At 27.0% G+C, this 15490-nt stretch overlaps 1 protein-coding gene across 2 annotated transcripts in view; it reads left to right on the forward strand.

Moving 5' to 3' along the window:
- LOAG_18413 overlaps positions 1 to 15490 on the forward strand; it is a gene marked incomplete at its 5' end in the record, with an annotated part of 35264 nt that overhangs the window by 15684 nt on the left and 4090 nt on the right. For both annotated transcript variants that reach the window (XM_020451071.1, XM_020451072.1), the window contains 17 exons: positions 1502 to 1573; positions 1802 to 1946; positions 2321 to 2395; positions 2664 to 2784; positions 3278 to 3384; positions 3914 to 4055; positions 4568 to 4737; positions 6093 to 6220; positions 6733 to 6867; positions 7559 to 7786; positions 10477 to 10635; positions 10993 to 11221; positions 12029 to 12155; positions 12556 to 12742; positions 13563 to 13729; positions 14291 to 14516; positions 14858 to 14959. In XM_020451071.1, the coding sequence (XP_020305179.1) occupies positions 1502 to 1573; positions 1802 to 1946; positions 2321 to 2395; positions 2664 to 2784; positions 3278 to 3384; positions 3914 to 4055; positions 4568 to 4737; positions 6093 to 6220; positions 6733 to 6867; positions 7559 to 7786; positions 10477 to 10635; positions 10993 to 11221; positions 12029 to 12155; positions 12556 to 12742; positions 13563 to 13729; positions 14291 to 14516; positions 14858 to 14959 (2520 nt within the window). The remainder of the gene's footprint in view (positions 1 to 1501; positions 1574 to 1801; positions 1947 to 2320; positions 2396 to 2663; positions 2785 to 3277; positions 3385 to 3913; positions 4056 to 4567; positions 4738 to 6092; positions 6221 to 6732; positions 6868 to 7558; positions 7787 to 10476; positions 10636 to 10992; positions 11222 to 12028; positions 12156 to 12555; positions 12743 to 13562; positions 13730 to 14290; positions 14517 to 14857; positions 14960 to 15490) is intronic.

Genomic DNA, 15490 nt, shown 5'->3' on the forward strand with positions numbered 1-15490 from the left:
TTTAGTATATATATATATATATATATATATATATATATATATATATATATATATATGTATATACCTATTGAAAAAAAAGTGTCTATATATGATGCACGGATAATTAGCATAAAAAGTTTGCTTCTTTTGCAGGTTTTGAAGGTAAGCAATGCCTACAAACCAATTTATATCGTTTGTTATTATTACATATAAATGATAAAATGGTCAGCATGGCTTTATGCTATCATTGAGAGTATGTCACATTGACATGCTAAGTATACCACTATGACATGCTAAAAAACATTGGTTTAATTTTATCATAGAGAATGCAATTAGAAAATGAAGTTTCGCTATGAAATGTTAGAATGGTATTTAAATTGTTCGTAATTTGCACGACTCATTAGAACAATCTTTTGCAATCCCTCTTGATTGATTGAATGCATGATAGAGATAATCTTACTATATATTGTACAATAACAGATATTACTTATAATATTACTTACAATTAAATACTAAACAATTTGCTCGCATTAGTTACTGCAATTGTTGCTGAATTTTCCGCATGTGCATGTATCATTCCAGAATAAGGTTAAGTATTTGTGGTAATCGAATTCTAAGTTTATCCTCCTAAAAAGCCACCAAAATATGCATTGAAAATTCAAAAAGCCTCCAAAAAATCGCGTCATCCCGGAATATTTCTTTTAGTTGTATTCAGTGAACGATTACTGATTGGTGTCATTATTCCGGAATTCTGATTTTCAGAAATAACAGAAAACTTTGTTTCTTTACTGGGAAAGGTTATTCGAACAGTTTTCGAGATTTTTAAATTTTAAAATTTTTTCTGCACCTCATCTCTTCATCAGTTCAATTTGTCATTTGCTTTTAGTGTCACAATCTTAGTTTTCTGGAAACTTTTTGGATCTTAAAAAGTGAATCGTTCACTGAAAAACGATCAATCTCGTAAATGTCTAGAAAATAAAAGACTTTTCTTAAAAGTTTAAACGAAAAAATATTGTCAAAAAACTTTTCTCACCAACTTAAATTACGGATTTTTTTTCAAAAACAATTTTAAAAGTATTTAATTGATAAGCTTTCTGATCGATATAATCGAAGAATGATAAAAGTATGCTATGATAAATGATTTCATTCCTCTTTTCCTTTTTCATTTCATGATAAATTACAATAATTTTCGTCAGCCAAAATTTTTAATTCAATTTTATGGTAAAAATTTGAAAATCGAACGAAAAAATAATAAGAAAGAAAATTTCCATCCATTTTGGCTTTTTGAAATAATTGAAATGCTGTTTTTGCTTATTTGCTTCAAGTAACTTTGTTGTAAAAATTAAGCTATCCTCCGGTATTGTTTAGTGAACTAAACCAATTAGACATATTACTAACTTCATATCACTAGCTGAATGATGAGTGTTTCAAGCTTGAAGTAATATCATTGTTATCATTAATATTATCACTATTCACTTATTATTTCTTGCAGTTTAATTCGTAATAATTTTTTTTGTTGCAGACAATGGCAACGAAACGAGCTCAAGCTGGTCTAGCAAATGCTGCTAAAACAACATTTGGTGATGAAGAATTGGTAATGCATTGTTTAATCATAATTTTGCAGATAATATTTAAGTTTTGACATAATTTAATTGGCATTTTATTTTTAATAATATTTGTTTTAATAAGACATCCATTACTATTACTATCACTATTGTTATTATCATTATCGTTATTATTATTAATTATTGTTGGCATTATCTATCTAATCGTTGTATCATAATTATCGTGGTAATCTTTCAAAAGATTATGATTTTTTCAGAAAATGCACGTTTACAAGAAAACATTACAAGCATTAATTTATCCGATCAGCTGTACGACACCTCATAATTTTCAGTTGACAAATTTTCAAACTCCAACATGGTGTCATGAATGTGAAGGTTTACTATGGGGCATAGCTCGACAAGGTTAGCCTAATGCCTACGATAGCAAAACTTTTGTTAAACAAATAAGATTCGAATATTGGTTTCTCATATATCATAAGTGCTGTTGTCTTATTTTATGGAGCAATTAGTCCCTTTAATCATTCCTGGGTTACTGTAATGGATAGTAATTTTTGACTTCCATATAAAGCTGGATTGTTCAGCTAATTTTTAGGCTTTATTTGAACTCATCATTAATGTGGATCAAAATTTGGCAATACTTTCAATCACGAATTTTTTTATGTTTAGTTGATATTTGTACGGCAAATAGGCTTATCTTATTTTAATCACAAATGTCTATTTGCAGCAAAAATAGAAATTGATTATAATTGCTTAATTTATGAATTAACTTTTTTAAGGTTTAAAATGTGCAGAATGTGGCGTTAAAGTGCACGATAAATGTCGCGATCTAATAAGTGCCGATTGTTTGCAAAGTATTTATTTTTGGATTTTTAATTTCTTGTAGAAGTTAATGTTAAAATAAATATTTAATAAGAATTTAATGTGTGCAGTAAATAAAAAATTTGGAAAATGTAAAAGCGAATTCTAATGAAACATTTTTGTCTAAGCATTTTATTTTTTTGTTGCCTCATTACATTTCAACAATTATTGCTGGAATTTCAGGCTTTTTTACACTCAAATTAAATAAATTGCCAATTTTAAGGGTGAAAATAAATAAATAAATCTTTGGCTTCATTTTAGGAGCAGCAGAAAAAAGCTCAAAACATGGTGAAGGTAATCGAACACAGAATCTGATGGCAGTAATCCGTGAAAGGATGAAAATACAAGAAAGGGATAAGCCTGAAATCTTTGATACCGTTAGGTTTGTTTTTGATTGAATATTGTGTTTTGTTCTTTATAATTTGCTTATTAAGCAGCTACGGCTGCGATAAAAGTTTCCATTTAAATACTAAAAAACAAATAGCTACTATCTATTAATTAGCTAATGAATAAGCCAAGTGAGCGTATTATATTACTGTAATTTGTAAATAAAGCTTAGATTAATAAATTAAATTAATATTATTAGTTTAACATCAAATTTTATTGCTATAAAAATTCCAGTACTGTAATCCATGTGCAAATTTTAAAATGTTATCAGTTTAACATCAGATATTAATGTCATAAAAATTTGACTAATGTAGTTTGTAAATAAAGTTTAAATTAATAACCAAATTATGAATTAATTTAATTATTACTTACATATTGTAGTGCTGAAATTTCTTTCCACTTTTTATTGAAAAAGTTTCTTTAAAAGGATTTCTAAAATATTCTAATATTTCTAAAAAATTCACATTATGCATGTTCTTTTTTATCAGGATCATATTCAATGTTGATTTGAATATACAACAAGAATCACTGAAACAAGTGAAAACAAGTATTCTAGAAGGAAGCTCAAAATGGAGCGCCAAAATTGCTCTTACTGGTAATTAAATAATGATTGTGTTTTAGAAATGGAATATGAAATTTAATCTTTTCTTTTAACTCTTCAAATGCCTTTTTTCTTTTTTATTTTAGATGGTACTTTTGATAATTTTTCTCTTTTTAGATATTTCAATGATTTTTATTAATGTGTACGATATTCTAAATAGGAAAAAGTATTCCTGCAAATGATTGAATGATGAAAAACTTGACAGTAGGAGAAAATGAAATAAGACATATGTCATTTAAATATTGTAACTTGTAATATTTGGAAAAATTGTATCGCAACTAAATTCTTCTTTATAGCAGTCAATAGTTTTAGTTAATTAATTTATTATTGTTATAGTTTTTATCTATCTAATTGTTCAAATTAGTTTTCCAAAGAAAAAAAAGTGAAATTGAAATTAGGAATGAAAATCATCAAATTATAAATGAAACATTAAAATTTTCTTTTTTTATCTACATGGCACTTCTGATATATTTGCAATAATTTATTTTAAAAAATAAAAAATAAATTAAAGTATAATTTGCAGTAATATGTGCTCAAGGTCTAATAGCTAAGGATAAAACGGGTAAAAGTGATCCATACGTTACCGCTCAAGTGGGTAAAATGAAGAAACGGACACGTACAATACATCAGGAATTAAATCCAATATGGAATGAAAAATTTTTTTTGTGTGTTTGCAACATTTCCTTCTAAAATATTTAATTAAGCAATAATTGAAATAAATGGATTTGTGAAATTCGATGATTCATAAAATTTGATTTAATCACTTCATTGAATTATTGAGATGATAGTGAATGATTAGGTGACATTATCGTGACATTTATTTCTCCAAAATTTTCGAACAAATTACAGTTTAATTGACTAAAGACAAACGTTATAGATCATTGATGGGTTAAACCAATTATTGATAGATAGATTTAATAGAAGTATGTGATAGAATAGAATTATCTTATCAGATTTATAACAAATGATTTCCTAACAATCATTATTCTGATAAAAAGAAATGAAAAATTTACTTTTGATGGAAAAATTTTCGATTTATTTGGTCCACTCCACAAACTATAAAATAATATTAATAAATTGCAGAAATAATTTTAGTTTAAAAAGTTTACAAAAACTTATAAAATTAAATCCAATCATCAAAAAAACTCCAACAATAATTTATTAACGAACATTATAGCGAATGTCATAATTCAACGGATCGAATTAAAATTCGTGTCTGGGATGAGGACAATGATCTAAAGAGTAAGTTGAGGCAAAAGTTGACAAGAGAATCTGATGATTTCCTGGGTCAAGCGATCATTGAAGTGAGAACATTAAGTGGTGAAATGGATGTTTGGTATAATTTAGGTTTGTTTTTCTCGTTTTTATTCTTATGCAAATTTAAAAATATCGCGAAAAAAATAGGTATGTCCCATGCATGAACAGCTTGACTAACGATCTAATTAACAATTAATATGAGAGTTCTTCCGGTAGTCTGAATAGAAACATATTGTCATAACGATCTGATTAGTGGCTACTATGATGACCTTTGTTTCGGTATTCGTATAGAAACATATTGTTAGACAGACTGCCGTTCTTAAAATTGGAAACTTTTGTTCATAAAGCTTACTTACTCGAACAATTTCAAACTTTACAAATGGACGGAAATTTTTTTTTTTTGCTAATTAAAAAGAAATTTCAATCATTTATAGAGATCAAAACATTCATAATGCACGCATAACATATTGAATTTAACGAAGTATTTTAATGACTTTTCCGTTTAATTTTTCCTGCCTTAACTAGATCGTATTAATGATGATCTTTCCGGTCTTAATTAAATCATTCTAATAACCTTCCGTTTAATTTTTACGGTCCCAATTAGATCATTTTAATGATTTTTTCATTTCATTTCTCCGGCCTTAATTGGACCATTTTCTTCAGTAACTTTGGTCTCTTCAATTTTTTTTTGAAATTTGAATAATTTTGTTCTTTCATTTTAGGGATGTAATAAAAATTAAATTGTACGCATTCTAGCTTTAAGAAAAAAAAGTTGTATGCATTTCTAGTTTTTTCCTTTCTAAATTGAAATCCGAAATTGGAATTTATTTTTTACTGGATATGATCGTTTGTCCACATCCATTCATATCTTTCTGTATGCTTTCATAAGATTAACTTAATCATTTCTAACACATTTTAACTAACATATCTTTATCCTTCACGTTGGCATACGTGATATACACGGTTACATTTGGTACTACGTGATATATGCTTCAACGAGTTTACTATATTAAATCCCAATCGTCAATTTATCATGCTTTCTGCATATTCCTTTCTCCTGATTTAATAGTACTTTTCTATTTTTTTCTCCGGGATTAAATTTGTTAAGTTATTGAAGCCTTTGTTTTCAACATTTCCCATCCTCTCGTTTACTTCAATTTCTCTTTTATAATCAAACTGTTCAAAGTTAAAACTAATATCAAAGTTGGAAAGTTGAATTTTTTTTTATTCCCCTATAAGACTTTTTTTTTGTTTATTAACTTTTTAAGTTAAATATTATGCAAGAAAAATGACTTTATTTCCTGTTGTCAGTGTTAAAAAGTTGGAATGTTAAATTTTCAAAATTTAAAGCCAAATTTTTTCAGTACAAATTTTATTTCATCATTAAATTAGTTTACCAAATTAATTAATTTTTTTCGAAATAAAAAATTTTGTATTATTTATAGAAAAACGAACGGATAAATCAGCAGTTAGTGGTGCTATACGATTACATATTAATGTTGAAATTAAAGGTGAAGAAAAGCTGGCACCGTATCATATCCAATATACATGCTTGCATGAGCACTTATTCCAAGTAAGTCTTAATGTTTTCTTGTTTATTCCCCTATAAGACTTATTGTAAATGTTAATGTTTCCTTGTTTACCTCCCTATCAATTTTATTGCAAGTGTTAGTGTTTCATTACTTATTTCCCCATTAACGTCAACTAATAATGTTTTCTTTTTTCTTATTTACTTTGCTATCAATATTATTATAAGTGCTAAATGTTTCCTTGCTTATTTCCTGTTAACGTTATTGTAAGTATTGAACCTTCCTTGTTTCATTTCCCCATTATCTTTATTCACTTCTCTTTTCATTATCATTATTATTGCATTGCATGCTTATTATTGCATCCTTCCTTACTTATCTTTTTTCTTTTTCTTATTTGCTTTCCTTCATTTATTTTAACTTTTTTTATTAATTGATACAATTGCTGTTTATCTGTTATCATTGCTTATAAGTATATGTAAGTGATAAATGATAGTTTGCACTTAAATGATCGATATATAAATCTTTCCAAAATTTCTATCCATTCATCTATTTTTAGCATCATTGCACGGAACAGGATGAAGTACGATTACCGAAAACGAAAGATGATTCCTGGAAGGTATATTTTGATGATACGGGTCAGGAGATCTGTGATGAATTTGCTATGCGTTATGGTATCGAAAGTATTTATCAGGTAAATCTAACCTTAAACAAAATACTTTTCTCTCCCATCTCTCTCTCTCTCTCCCTCTCTTTTAGTAATGAAACAATATCTTTTTTAGATACAATGTAATAATTATTTTTTCTTATTATACTATAAAAGTTATATTATATTATGCTATAAAAATTCGAATTTTATTTTGTTCAAATTGAAATTTCATTCACTTTCGTTTTATATAATTAATTCATTCATTGCATAAATTTTACACTTTTCGAACATATTTGTCTGAAAAAAATTAACGAAAACTTATATTTTATAAAAATTTCCCACTGATAATGTCAAAAGTTGTAGCAGAGGAAAAAAGAAAAAACAAATTAAACAGAATCATTTGACGCGACCAGGTGATCAAAGTCTAATTTAAACGTGTTGATTTTGCAAAATGATGTGACACATGTATAATTCTTACTAATATAGTTGTAAACTAATGTGATGCTTATTGCCATAATGTTATTATCACCATAAAATAATCAATAATGTTCCATTAAATAATAACAAAAGTGATAACACGTGATAACACTTACAGTGATAAGGACAAAAAAATTTTCTTTGTTACTATTCATGTTTTTTTCTAATTTTTATATTTGTTCGAAAAAATTTCCTCTTCAATTACATTTTTACTTTTACTAAATTGAAAATTTAATTTTCTTCAAAAATAATTTTTCAGGCAATGACACATTTTGCATGTCTCTGTACACGGTATATGTGTTCCGGTGTACCAGCTGTTTTATCAACACTCTTAGCTAATATTAATGCATATTATGCTCATACAACTGCAACATCAGCTGTTTCCGCATCTGATCGTTTTAATGCTTCCAATTTTGGTCGCGATCGTTTCGTAAAACTACTGGATCAATTGCATAATTCTCTACGTATTGATTTATCCATGTACCGGGTAGATTGCATTTTTTATTTTTTTTTTATCCGTGTTTCGGGTAGATTGTCCTTTTTATCCGTGTATTTGGATAGGTTACCTTTTTTCCCAGCCGTATGTCAGGTAAATTACTTTTTTTTTTCATTTCGAGTAGATTGCATTATTGCATTCTTTTTTTTATCCATGTATTAACTCGATTACTTTTCCTTTTCATTCCTTTATCGGTTAAATTCCCCTTACTTTTTTTAATCCCTATATCGGTCAGATTTTATTTTTTTTTTTCTTACATAACTTATTTTCAATTATTTTACTCCTTTTATAAATTCCATTCAAAGAGTTTTGTCCTTTTTTTAATGATAACAAATCATTCAAGCTATATAATTATGTGCAGTATTTAACCAAAACTTCTCCTTTTTTTCTCTAAAATGTTGAGAAAATTATTATTTGGAAAAATTTTAAAAAAAATTAACATATTCCGATAAAATTTATCAAAGAATTCACTTATTTATTCATTAAGTTTATTTGTGGTTAAATGGAATTTAGAAATGTGTAGTTCCATCTGAAACCTATCCAAATATCCTGAAAATTTTCATATTGATAATGCAGGAAGTTCAATTATCCATATCAACATACGGAAATATAAAGAATTTCTTGGAGTAAAAAGCAGAGTAGACGAGGGAAATATTTTACTTGCAAAAATATGCTAATGATTAAATGACCTTAATTAACTGAGAATCGACAGGGAATTTTTTTTTTTTCATTTGTTTTCTCTGGATCAAAGCAATATTTTGGAATCATTTCATATCATTTTTGCAACCTTTTTAATAGCTTACAGACTTGATTTATCGCGATATCTTAGGAGTATTATAATTCTATCAGTGATATTTTTAAGTATAAGGTAAACATAGGTCGTGCAATAACAATTATCTTATTATCATCCATATGCACATAGACTACTATTTCATTATCAGATAATTTCTATCCTTTAATAATTTAAGGATTTCTTTTTAAGATTAAATTAATTTCACTATTCCTTTTTCTCGATTATTTATGTATTTATGGGAAAGAAGAAAAAAGAAAATAGGCAAAATTTCTTATTTGTCATTTCCTATTTAAATCTTTTAAAACCTTTTTTTTAAAAATGTTTTGTTTCCGATTGCATGCATTTTCCACCGCTCAATTTGTATCATATACTTTTTTTTTACTTTTTTGTCATATTATCCACTATTGACCGATTGTGCAATACTTCGTAAGCTGCAAAATGACGATGAAACGATAAGTGAATGACAATTGATCGATATATCACATATACGTTAATACGTCAAACATATGTCACATATATCCTTCTACTAATTTGACTTCTTAAAGTAGCTTCACTTTAGTATAAGTGAGCGTTTCGTAAGGATTTATTTGTTTGTAAGATAATTTTAGTTTCAGTAAGATAATTGTAAGATGATTTTTAATTTATGCTACAAATAATTCCAGTATTTAAATTACTGTTAACCAGTGGTTTAAATATTTATTTTATAGAAAAAAACATATAACCAAATTATATTTGACAGTTATTTTCTCATTTTTCCTGTCGAAATAATTAAATTTAGCTACAAACTCATATTTACAATACAACCCTGCACGTGGCATTTTTTTTTCTTTCTACTCATATATATAATTAGCTAATTAGAATCTCGAAAAAAAAGAAAGTTAAGTTTTGAAGTGTTATGTGTTATAATCATTTTATCTAAATCAAAGGTTGTTTTTTCCCTTTAATTTTTATACAAAACGATTACATTGAAAAATTCAAATTAAACTGTTTGGGTTAAGCAAAAGAAAATTGTTCTAAAATGAAATTTTTCGGAAAAAAAGAATAAAAATTGAAAAAGGAGAAAAAAATTCATTTTAGAAAAATAACTTTTCTTATTTTTCTTTTCCATCCAAAAATGCATCAGTCTTCCCGGCATTTGTATCGAATTAATTTTCCATTCTGTTCGTTTTACCATTTTTCATTTCATTTCTATCTAATTCCATTTTACTTATTTTTTTTTAGTCAACTAGCATAAATAATAATATATCTATTAACTAAATGATCACATAAGATTTAAAGGATATTCAAACTCGTTAAGTAAATTTTATTTCACGATTTTGAAATTTATTATTTTATAAAACTTATGCAGATATAATTTGATACTTTTTCCCTCCCTTTTTTTGTGTTAAATTGCTGGTTATTTTTGAAAAGTTGCTGGAAATGACAAATGATTTGATTTCGTAGTGTTTTAATTCAATTCCTTGCTGCAAAAAGTTCTTATTAATTTAATTCCTTGTTGATTTAATTTCTCAGTGTTTTTCCTCGCTTAAAGAAAGTATTTTAAAACATTCAAACAATTTGTTAGCATTAATTACTATTTATTTACCAATAATCCAAACTTCTTGGATTTATAGTCTAGTCTGGTAATTAAACTCATTCCCTTGTTTTTTGTTATTTCAAACGTTCCTTCCATATATTTTGTACTGAGATATTACATATAGTACTTTGACAGATTATATACTGATATACGCAAAGGAATATGTGTATTTTGCGATCAGTTACGGTACTCACTTCAATATTTGTTATTCGATTTTTTCTTAAGCATATACAATAATCCATAATCATTAATAAATTGTTAATAAATTTTTTTATATGTTAATTAACAATTAATAATAGGTATTCTTTGCAGAAGTATTTTCCATCATCATCATCTGCAAAATTAGCAGACCTGAAATCAACAGTAGATTTATTAACATCGATAACATTCTTTCGTATGAAAGTATTGGAATTGGCTAGTCCACCACGTGCTTCTAATGTTGTAAGTGAATGCGCTAAAGCTTGCATGCAGGTAACTAACCGTTCCTATCTTCTTTATTGAATTTTTTTTTATTAATTTGTAGATATTATTACAATAATAAGTCATCATTTTGTTTTATTGCTAGAAAAATGGTAAGCTAAATGCTTTTTAATTTATTGCTATATGAATTAGGTAATAAATAATTTGACTGAAAGAACAAATTGATGGAATTCAAATATTTCCAATAATATATTTGAGGAAATTTTTGAAATACGATCAAATACAACGAATGTCTTAGCAATTGTTTTTTTTTTTTTCTGTTAACGTCACTTAGATATATCTATTTTTTTACTGAAATTATCAGGAAATTCAAAAATTAATTTACAATGAATTCCATTTAATTTTTAGGCAACATATCAATTAATGTTCGAAAGTTGCTGTGAAGATGGCGGTCCATCAGCAGATAGTGTAAATTTTTGGTTTGATTTTCTTGATTATATGATGCGAGTGATTGAAGATGATAAAAATATTTATACGCCCGTATTAAATCAGTTCCCACAGGAATTAAATGTGGGAAATTTATCAGCAGCAACATTATGGCAATTGTACAAAACTGATTTGCAAATGGCTCTAGAAGGTTAGCTGAATTGGTGTTAAATTTATTTTAGTTAGATTTAAATCAACGGAAAAGAGAGTAGAACATTTTCGATGGATAATTTCCTTGCAGTAATAATAAAGTGAATATTTCTATGCTCAAAGAATAAGCCAATTAACTTCCTTCGAGATGAATAAATTTAAATTTTGTAATCAAACAGATGTCAAATTTAACCTCAATGATACAGTGTAAAGGAAACACATATTATAATCGTGATTAATATATTTGTGATTAACATATTATAATCGTGACATAGTCGTGATTAACTTAACTTTTATTAATTCAGTTCAAATCTTTCGAAGAATTATTATTGTCACAGAGTTGTACTGAAAAGTTAAAAATTTCTGTGACAGAGAAATTTTTGCATATGATGAATCTTCAAGGACTACGCATCGATGATATCTGATATGAATAAAATTTAAATTGAAATAATTTTTGCATTCATTTTATTGAGTGATTTTAAATATTTAATTCAATCACTTATTATATTTCAGTCAAACATCTGTTACTTATGTATATTTTTCATGTAAAACTTGTTAAAATTTCATTTTTGGCATGTGCCAAAGGAGAAAATCTATCAAGAATGCTGCAAAGCATTCGCTTAATATTATATATAGTCTGGAATATACCAAGTTTCATCTCATATTTCAATCCATAATGGCAGTTCAGTATGCCCTTATGTAAGATATACGTATGGTTTTACGTGAAATATCACGTAAATGTCATCGGAAATCAAATAAATGAAATTGAAGCGAATAGTGAAACTGCTTATTTATTACTTTGTTCCAGAACATGCGCAAACGAAGAAATGCTCCACACCAGAATATATGAATTTATATTTTAAAGTGAAAGGCTTTTACTTCAAATATATAGCCGATTTAGCGCAATATAAAGCTTCAATTCCGGAATTTCCTGCGTAAGCTTCCGTCGAAACTTTCATCTTCTTCAGCTTACCAACACTATTTCCTACATTTGAAAAATAAAGTGGCTAGTTGAAATGAACTTTTGCGGGAGGGTAATAATGATGTGGAAAAGACTTGTCAACTTTAATTTTTTAACTTTTTAATTTTAATCTTTTACTTGAAAAATTTTATTTACTTATTTTTGATACTTTGATTATTGAAAATGAATTTTGGTTAGATTTAAATTTATTACAACTTCTTTTTCTTGTTTGCTGTAAAGATTGATTATGTTGATTACATAAAATGGAAAGTGAAATGTTTTGAATATGTCAAATTTCAATGCATAAAATATTATGAGCATTTTGATGCATGATAATACTATCAGTGATTTTTAATTTTATTTTTTTTTTTCAGTTGGTTCATACCATTTGTAATGGATTGGTTAAATGAGAATGATGAACATTCAATGGATATACTGAGGAATGCGTACAATCGTGATAAGAGTGATAATTTCCCACAAACATCAGAACATACGAAATTTTCTAATTCTGTTATTGATGTATTTACACAGCTTAATGAAGCACTTAAATTGTTGAAACAGGTAAAATTTGCTCAAATAATATTCTTTTAATAAAGTTATTTAAATTAAAGTGTGTGTCTTTTAAAAAAAAGAAAAGGGAAGAACGAGTTAAAAATTAAAAGTTTCAAAATCGAGAATTCTAAGTTTTAGCAATTTTAAACCGATTAAAATTGAATTTTTTTTCTTCCGATTCAAAGAATGAATATCCTGATAAGCTGAATTGCAGATGTTGAACTAAGTGCAATTAGCGCATGCATGAATAATTAGTAAAGTACTCGAATGAATATGGGAATGAATGAAAAAAAAGGATATTTTCGAAATTTTTCAGAAAAAGAAGCAATTAATTGCTATTTCAATTTAAAATTTCAAAATATACTCAAAAGGAAAAGAATTTGTTCATTTGAAAGGGCTTCCTTATAAAAATGACTTGAATTATACTAACTGTGCCTTAAACACTTTAAATACCATAAAGTAGTAGTTCGCAATCGCTGATCCGCGAGAACTACAACAGAATCCACAAGAGCAGCGGAGCAATGAGTAGAAGTAGAAAATAGGCGGCAGCTGTTCCTATGTTGGATGTTTTGATTGAAGTTTATTTTCAAATTAACAAAATTTATTATTTTTGAACCCTGTAGTTCCTGCTACAAATAAAAAAGCCAAAGGGGTCATTGGTCAAAAAATGATTAAGAATCATTACCTTAAACAGGAGTCATTTAAAGAAATGCATCCATACTATCCTGCAATAAATCAAAAGTTTTACGTCTGTGTTTGCATTCACGTATACCCACTGCCTATAACGCTCAAAATTTCCATTCCATTCATTAATCACGGAATATTACAGATGGATTGCCCAAATCCGGAAGTGTATGCGGATATGATGAAACGATTTTCCAAAACACTAAACAAAGTTTTGTTAGCATATGCGGATATGGTACAGAAAGATTTTAGCAAATTTGTTAACGATGAAAAACTTGCATGCATACTGATGAATAACGTTCAACAACTTCGGTTTGTTTTTTTAAAAAAAAAGAAAAAAAATTCAGTTTTTGGAAAAATTCTTTTCCAACAAAAAAAGGTAAATAAAGATTTCGATTTTCTTAATAAATTTTTTTTTAATTCATTTGAAATATGAATCAGTAAAAGTTTAATTTGGAAAAAATTCCCATAAAATGCCAATATTTGTTGCTTGTAGTTTAGAAAAAGAAAACAAAAGGAAAAGATCGTTTTCTTTTTTTCCCCTCCCCCCCAAATATACCATCAACCTTTTGCTACACAATTCAACTCAGCATTCAAACTGCATTTGAAAACTATTAAATAACTCGACTTGATGGAATAACGCACTTAATGCAGTCGATAATTCTTTTTCAATTTTTCGAAATATTTGGAAGAAGTAAAAGTAATTGTCATTTTCTATTTTTAAACTTCAATATCTTGAAATTTCATATTTGCAAATTATTCAGACATGAGCAAGAGAACATGCAAGCATACATATTGTACTGCAGTTGTACTAGTAATTTGATTAATATGATATCCTAATCGTTTAGAATAAAGTCAAGATATATGTTTCAGGGTACAATTAGAGAAAATCTACGAGAATATGGGTGGACCAAATCTTGATCCAACTGCAAATGCGGTATTGAGTAATTTACAGAAGAAGCTCAATGCTGTCTTGAATAAATTATCGGGACAATTCGTGGAAAGTTTGGTGCCAAATATTCATGTACAAATGAATAAATTAGGCGTTATTTTGAGTAAAATCAAAGGACCACAACTGCCAAAAAGTCAATTGATTGGGGTAAGCATCTCTTTTTCTTTCTTTTTATCATATTAATTTAATATTATAAATTCAAATATTATTAATTTTTATATTAATTTAACCAAAATAAACGAATTTCATTTTTCTGATTTTTTATCTTTTTCCATTAACTAAGACTATATTTTTTTTTTTGATAAGAACAAACAAAATATGTTGTTAACATTATATGGAAATACAAATGTTAACACAAAACATTATCATATTTGAAATTTATAATTATGTGATAAAATTTTTTCTCTTTAATTTACAAATTTTCATACTCCTTTTAGACAATAGAATTATTTGAGAGACGGGTATGGAAATTATAAAAGAATTTTCAGGAAGTAGATTCAGTACTTGAACCACTGATGGAATTGCTGGAGGATAAACTACAAGATTATGCATCACAATGTGAAAAGACGGTGCTCAAGTATCTACTGAAAGTAAGACTTCGAAGCCATCGTTAACATAATTGTGCAATTAATTAAAAAAAAAATGTAATTAGCACTTTTTTCAGTTAGAATTACTCCTTTCGAGAAAGTTAAAAGTTGAAAGATGAAATTTTATCAAAATTAAAATTAAGCATTGTTATATCCTTGATAGAGGCATTTGACTAAAGTGAAAAGGAGGGAAGGAGACTAAATTTGTTAAATCGTATCATAGAGTCTATATTTTTATAATTAAAAAGAAAAGAAAACATTTGGCCTAAAATCAATATTTGACCATTCATCTGGCAATACTTTGCAAAATTAATAGTAATTTGATCACCTACTGATTAAAATGTGGATGAGAAAATTATTTGATCACCTACTGATTAAAATGTGGATGAGAAAATTATTTGATCACCTACTGATTAAAATGTGGATGAGAAAATTATTTGATCACCTACTGATTAAAATGTGGATGAGAAAATTATTTGATCGACCTACTGATTAAAATGTGGATGAGAAAAATTATTTGATCACCTACTGATT

The sequence above is a fragment of the Loa loa genome (assembly GCF_000183805.2).
Source record: "Loa loa unplaced genomic scaffold supercont3.298, whole genome shotgun sequence".
Taxonomy (NCBI): domain Eukaryota; kingdom Metazoa; phylum Nematoda; class Chromadorea; order Rhabditida; family Onchocercidae; genus Loa; species Loa loa.